The 7459-nt window shown below is 49.1% G+C and overlaps 1 protein-coding gene across 3 annotated transcripts in view; it reads left to right on the top strand.

Annotated features, from left to right (window-relative positions):
• Positions 1 to 7459, top strand: part of Rftn1 (raftlin, lipid raft linker 1) — a 190679-nt gene that overhangs the window by 12382 nt on the left and 170838 nt on the right. For 2 of the 3 annotated variants that reach the window (XM_026785793.1, XM_026785792.1), the window contains exon 2: positions 986 to 1138. In XM_026785793.1, the coding sequence (XP_026641594.1) occupies positions 994 to 1138 (145 nt within the window). In that variant the 5' untranslated portion in view covers positions 986 to 993. Of the gene's footprint in view, positions 1 to 651; positions 709 to 985; positions 1139 to 7459 lie in introns of those variants that run through there. The other variant, XM_005359680.3, reaches the window with a different exon arrangement.

The following is a 7459-nucleotide window of genomic DNA, read 5'->3' on the forward strand; positions in this document are numbered from 1 at the left end:
GAGAGAGAGAGAGAGAGAGAGAGAGAGAGAGAGAGAGAGAGAGAGAGACTCTCAGCCAGTTCAGTTTTATTTTAGGCAAACATTTTCTGTAGTAGGACAGTATCCGGAGAGGAAGAGCAGTTAGTGCCCAGGGTGTAGAAGGAACCTAACCTTCCCATAAAATGTCACCGTGTGAATGCCATTCTGTCCAAATAAACAGAAAACCATCACTGACTTCAGCCAGAGAACAAGGGAATCCCATCTCCGCTTACCGCTTCCCCATCTCTCCACTTCCTTTGTGAGCCGAGGCCACTGCTTTTCCAGCACGTGCGGATGCGGCTGATGTCTCGCTGGTCCCATTATGCTCTGTCACTTTTCATTTTAATCTGAGATGGCTGGAGGTGGGGGAGCCTACGGCTATTTCCTGCTGTTTGGTCTGAAAAAGAAGAGAAGGGGAGCTATTAGACAAGACCCTTAAAAATACCAGCATCTACTTTTTGAGATGTTTGAATATCAGTTCCTGTCTAAATAATTACCGTTGAGGGGAGAAGGGATGCCAGAGTTTAGAGACTGTAGCAACAACTTATTATCCCCCTTAGCAACTGAGCGGAAGGTGACGTGTGTCTTGCATTTCTGCAGATGGGCTGACAGCGTAATACACGCTGTTGCTTTTTAGGCCCTGCTTTTTTAATCATGTGTACAGATAGCGGTGGAGGAAGCTACTCAGAGGTATTATTTTCCTCAAAGAGAGGAGACAAGATACAAAGCAGGGCCATTTTTGGGGTCACTCAGATCTCTAAGGATGGCTGGTAATGGCTTCCTCATAGGAAGAGAGGTGGCCTGGTCCCCTGTATCTGGAGCTGTATTGAATCACATATGTGATTTCCCGGGCACTGAGGTCTTTGATGTAGTCCTCCGGAAAATTGGGGGTCTTTTTTGCTATTGTGTTTCAAAATTATCGCTAAAAAAAAATCTCCGTCTCCCCGCTTGTTTCCCTTTTGGTCAGCTGTCGCAATGGGCTGCAGTTTGAACAAGGTGGAGAAGCACGAAGAGAAGCGGCCTGGGAACATTTACTCAACTCTGAGGAGACCTCAAGTCGAGACGAAGGTAGATGTGACCTACGAATACCGCTTCCTAGAGTTCACCACGCTGACTGCCGGTGAGTCCAGGGCCCGGGAGGGTGGCTGGCTGGGACACAGGGTAGGAGGACAGTCGAGAGGTCTGGGCTTCTGTATCCGTCTTTGCCAGAGAGTGGCTGGTAAAGCATCAACACCTAGTTAGGTGGTCTCAGTCATTTTAGCATTCAGGAGAGCGAGACTGAAGGATCTGGACCACATGGCCAGACATGACCAGTGGGGTCACTCGTCAATTGCAAAGTAAAACTATAAGTTTCCCCTACATTAATATGTCTATCCCGCCTCCTCCACATTCGCGTGACCAGTGTTTCCTTCTAGTCAGTCTGGGCTAAGCTTTGCCCAGTCTGACAGGATGAGGGGTCATCTCCCACAACTAGGGCCCAGGTCTGAGAGGACAGGATATGGCCCTGGGATGGCCGGTAAAGGATGCCCAAGTTACCATGGTAGAGTACATCCTGAGCTACTCTGTGCAGTTGGGTGAGGCTGCAAGTCCCGGAGGTTATTCTGGCAGATGGAGGAAAGCCTTTGACTTGTATAAAATAGCACGGTAGGTTCCACTCATGAATTGAATGCTGTGTAAAATGGAAGAGACTTGCTCTTCCTTTGGGGTTTGTTTTAATAGGAGCGGCAGGGCTGCATCCCCAGCACCCCGGCCGCCTGCTAGCTTATGCCCCGAAGTAATTACATGGACACTGTATTCTTTTAAACACTGCTTGCCCCATTTCTATCTAGCCTTTTCTAGGCTAATTCTGATATCCCGATCAACCCATCTCTGATAAACTGCAGCACCGGTCTTACCGGGAAAGATTCAGCATGTCTGACCTGGCAGCTTGCTTCATCGCGTGCATCTGCCTGGGAGAGCGGAGCATGGCCTCTCTGCTCCAGAGAGCAGAGCTGTCTTGTCTGAGCTCACTTCCTCTTCCTCCCAGCATTCTGTTCTGTTTACTCCACCCACCTATGTTCTAAGCTATGAGGCCAAGCAGTTTCTTTATTTTTTTAACCAATGACCTTCATCAGGGGTTCAGAAAATTAAGAGCATGGACCAACATTTTCCTGAGTGTATCTTTAGATATTGCGCCCTTGGGTGCCTGAGGAAGACTTTAAGCGTCTGTGCGTGTGAAGGAGGCAGGGAAAAGTCCTCCCCAGGAAGGCTGGTCCAAGGGCTGCTTTAGAGTAGTAGAGCCTCAGGCTCCTGGGCTGCAGGATCAGTCCCAGTTCATAAAATGGACTTCACTGGGCAGTGTGTCATGTCACAGTGCTGGGCGGTGTGTCCCTGTCATAGGGCTGGGCGGTATGTCCCTGTCACAGGGCTGGGCGGTGTGTTTCTGTCACAGGGCTGGATTGTGTGTCTCTGTCACAGGGCTGGATTGTGTGTCTCTGTCACAGGGCTGGGCAGTGTGTCCCTGTCACAGGGTGGTGTGTCCTTGTCACAGGGCTGGGCAGTGTGTCATGTCACAGGGCTGGGCGGTATGTCCCTGTCACAGGGCTGGATGGTGTGTCCATGTCACAGGGCTGGGCAGTGTGTTCCTATCACAGGGCTGGGCAGTGTGTCCCTGTCACAGGGCTGGGCTACGCATCCCTATCACAGGGCAGTGTGATGATTAGAAGGAAATGTTTGGAGCATTCAGCATAAGCTTTGGCTCACAGCTAGGACTGTTTGGTATTTCTCTCCTTCTCTTCCCTTCCTCCTCACACCTCTTCTTGCTGCCGCTCCCTTGTCTAAGGGCCAGTTTTTGGTTCTCTAAGAGACATAGACAGCTAGGCTTCTTCATACCCCTTCCATATCACCAGAACCAAACTCATTGTCTTCTGCTCCCAACCGTTTCCTTCTCATGCCCTTTAAACTAGTGTTGTTACCGCCGTCCCGCAGCAGTAGACCAACTTTGGTGGCTTGTGCCCATGGCTTCTTCTCACCCACAGTTCCCATTCCCGTCCATCCTTATCCTTATGAAGCTTCCCAGACCATAGGAGTTCACCTCCCAGTCTCAGGTCTCCTCCTCCCTCCAGGAGGGAATGCTCAAATTTGTGGAAACTGCCCCCAATGGCCTCCGCTGCCTCAGGTGCCCTGTTTTTTACATAGCACCAATTCTTTGCTGTTTGCCTTCCTTCATCTTCAAAGGACAGAATTCCATGTCCCAAGTCTAGACTGTGCTTAGCATGTCGGGCAGAGCCTGGCACCTAATAGATGCTAATAATTGGAAAGCAAAAGATCAACCATATGTATTTTTGAATCCTGCCCTTCTGCAACTTAACAGTGCAGGGTTAGATATGTACCCTGCCCCCCAAGTGCTCCGAAAGTATGATTTAATGGCTCGATCTGATTTAATCACGCACTGCAGTCCCCTTTCCTGGACTTTCCAGTCACTTTGGGATCTGGGCTATAATATTTTGGTAAGCACTGTGGCACACCAGGTTCTGACGAGTCCCCAGGAAGTGCCAGGTGAAGGAAGCAGATCTCAGGACTGAGAAGGTGCCAGCTTGCCGTCTGGGTAGGACCTGTTTGTGTAGGACATACGTCTGAGCAGTCTGCACTCCTTGGTACATTTCTCTGGACGGATGAAGTAAAGCTGAGCATACTCTGGGCTGTCTGTTAGCACAGCCTTTGTGAACTCTCTCCCGGGTTCTTTTTTAATCAATTGACTAATTCTGGTTTCTCAGCCCTAGCTGTACTGGAACTATCCCTGTAGACCAGGCTGGCCTCAAACTCATGGAGATCCGTCTGCTTCTGCCTCCTGAGTGCTGGGATTAAAGGCATGTGCCACCACTGCTCGCCCCGTTGTTTCTGATGACAACGGTGCACTGTGCCCTCTTAGACCCTCCTTTCCCACCAATCCTGTATAGGCCCTACCCTTCCTGCTACCAAGTTCCTGCCAAGCTGGAGCCACTGCTTCTCCAGCCTCCCTTCAGAGCGCCCCTCTTCTGCAGCCTCAGCGTCTGTCCGTCCACCCTAAACAGATGTTCTCCATCAGCTGTTGCTTTACTGTCTTGTTAACTGGGAGGGGCTTGTCCTCAGGACTCAGGCCCTGGTTAACCCGGAAGTTGGTTTGTCAGCCTGGAAGTTGGCTAGTAAGCCTGTAAGTCAGGGCGAGTCCCACTTGTCCTAGCTAGTATCTCCAGCGTGCCACGAGGCCCTCTCCACTCTCAGGCAGGAGCTAACATTTTTTGAATGCCTACTATGTGCTGAGTCCTGGCCGGGACTCCTTCCTGATCTCATCTTTTTTTTTTTTTTTTGTCTCCACTGCACTGATTGTGCCTCAGGATTCAAGAGGTGTCACCATAGCAAGCTGTTGAATGACCTTGCCCAAAGCTTCCTGTGTCCTGTTGTTGCTCTAACTCTGCATCCCACACAACCACTAATTTACTTTCCTCCTGTGTTTTCCTAGGGTTTACCGATTTGGAATCATCAGGCCTCTTTTCCCCCTGGTCCCTCCTGCCCATGGGGTTTCTTTGTGTCCTTGAGCTTGCCTGCCGTGCCAGTGTGTGGCAGCCCATGCCAGTATATGACAGCCCAACCCAGTGTGTGGCAGCCCGTGCCGTGGCCAACAGTAGGCTGTTTCTCATTCACCTAAGATGGATGTTGAGTTCAGTCCAGTTTCTGTCTGTTAGAGGTGAAGTTCCTCTAAACATTCCTCTTTCTGCGGCTTCTTGACCTTCTACCCTTGCAGAAGTCCGAGTTACCTGGGTACACTCTGTCCTTGCAGGTGAGGCAGCGGAGTCTCAGATGCCTCCTGTAACTGCCTAAAAACTTGGTGCCAGGAAACCTCAGGGCCAACTTCAAACCTGTGTCTCCTGAGCTGGGAGGTGTGAGACCTGCCAGTGTCAGTGGAGCTAGGCAGGCAGAAGGTAGTCCAAAGAGGGTAGGGAGGCACTGTCCTTCTCAGATGAAGGGAGGACAGAATCACGGACAAAACCCAGAGAGACCCCTGCCTATGTGGGTCCAGCTGGGTGGAGCCTGGCCTTCGGGAACAGCAAGTGGCAGTTATATGATGAGATGGGTCAGTCACTATTGTGACGTGTAAGCTCAGGATCTGGGTTTGATCCCTAGAACCAGACATGGTGGTACTGCGAAAGCCTTTGGTGTTCTCTGGCTAACTATCCTAGATGAATTTGGTGAGCTCCAGATAAAAATGAGAAACCTTGGGTCAAAAATCAAAGTGGAGAGACACCGAGGGAACATCCAAGATTGACCGTTGGCCCCTATGTGCACTCACAACCTCACATATCCAGGCTCCTGCTTGCAGCCATGAACATGTACACACACACACATGATCTTAGTTGTTGAGCTGCGAATTCAGGCTCTCTCAGAGGCCTGAAAGTTTGTAGGGTGGGGAGAGGGTGAGTGTTATGAGCCAAGTTAGATTTTGCAAAGACTTTTCTAAGTTTAGATGGAAGGATGGAAGGGCAGCAATGGAAGAAGGGAGAGGAAACTACTTGAAAATCATTGCAGTTATCAGACAAAGAGCAGGTGGCCTCAGCCAGGATAGTAGCAGTGGGGACAAGAGAATTGGGGTGCCGGGGGGCATGTAAGAAATCAGAAATAGTCCAGGGAATTACCAGTCTCCTGGGCAATGGCAAGAGGTCACACAGTGGTTGCTCTGACTGTCTTAAGTAACCATCATCTGGAGCACCAAGAGCTGGGACAGGGATGACTTCTAGTTCATGTTTTTATTATTATTATGACTCTTTTGCACAGAGAAACATCACCCTTGTAAGACAGGCTTAGATTCTTTCATAAAATAGAAAAGTAGACATAAATGAAACTAGCAGAGGCAAAGAAAGTAATTAGCTCTTGGGCCCCAAGCTGAGGAAGGTTGGGAGAATGTTCCCTGTGTTCTGAATGCCCAAAATGCCCCACCCCACTCTGGGCTTCCTGGATCCCTGATTCTCCGACCTTCTATGGGAAGTGGAAAAGAAATTCAAGATCTCCTACACAAAGGCTCTGCCATTCTTTCTGCCCCATCGCCTGCACCTTGAAGCCTGTCTCCTTTCCCTTCTGTTCTTGTAAGCTACTCCCATGACACACAGCACAGTTTCCACAGCAGACCCCATGACCACACTGAAAAATTTCCCTGCCTGTGGTTTTCCTGCCAAGGGCTCTGTAAGAGCTGACTTTTGGGATTTTTCTCTGACATTATGCTGAGCAGACTTAGACTTGATGTTTGCTGCCAGACTCCACCCTTAAATGCTGTGTGTGGATTTTGTTTAGTTGTGATAAGAGCACAGGGGACGTTTTTTGTTTAAAACATGTATGCTGTGCAATGAGTCAGAGATGGGTCCTCTATCATTTCGCTTCCAATGTGGGCAGCTTCAGTCCAATACACCACTGCAGAAGCTGTCCAATCAGTCTGGAATTTGTTCTCTTGCCAGACTGTATTCCCCTCACAGCTGGGAAAGGCGTTCTTATCCTGGAGGATGGGCCATGGTTTTTTTTATCACACTCTGAAAATTAATTTATCATTATTATTGTTATTGCTTGGCCCTGAATTTGCATGTTAACTGTTGAGTTTAAAAACCCTGGTGCTATTTCCCGGGGTGGCAGTGAACGTGATTGGTAGGTGTAGGGACCAGCACAGAAACAGAGTCATAAAGTCAGTTCTGAGCTCACAGCCCTGCTCTGCAAACACAGCTGCATGTGAATTGTCCGGGGCTTGTTGGACCCCAGGTCTGCAGGTTCTGCTTTGGGGTCTCTGACTCTGTAGGTCTGAGGCAAGACCTCTTTGCTTTATGTCTAAAAGCCACTTATGAGAGAGTACATATGATGTTTGTCTTTCTGGGTCTGGGTTACCTCACTCTATATAATGTTTTCTAGATCCATCCACTAATGAAGTCATTTTAAAAAAATGCTTTTATTGCATTTATTAGTGAGTGCATGTGTATGGGTGTGCACATGCCGTGGTGTGTGTTGGAGATCAAAGGACAACTTGTGAGAACTGTTTATGTTCTCCTATCACATGGGTCCCAGGGCTTGTCATTGGGTCACTGAGTCATTGGGCTTGTCAGCCACATCCTTAGCTGCTGAGTCCTTGTCCCCAATTAAGTTATTTCTTTATTTTTTGAGACTAGGCCACATGATGTAGTCCTGGTTGGTCTGTAATTCACTGTGTAGACAAGGCCGGCTTCTAGAAATCTATCTGCCTCTGCCTCTTGAGTGCTGGTATTAAGGCATGCAACACCATGCCCAGTCCAGTGCAGTTATTTTTTGAACTTTGTTTACAAACTTACCACACCTCTGCTGTGTGCCAAATCTATTCAGTTCATCCTGGAAAGGCCCCAGGCCTTGATATTGTTGAAGCTGCAAGGGATGCAGCTCCAAATCTACTCAGTTCATCCTGGAAAGGCCCCAG

The sequence above is a fragment of the Microtus ochrogaster genome, linkage group LG2, assembly GCF_000317375.1.
Source record: "Microtus ochrogaster isolate Prairie Vole_2 linkage group LG2, MicOch1.0, whole genome shotgun sequence".
In the NCBI taxonomy this organism is placed as follows: Eukaryota; Metazoa; Chordata; class Mammalia; order Rodentia; family Cricetidae; genus Microtus; species Microtus ochrogaster.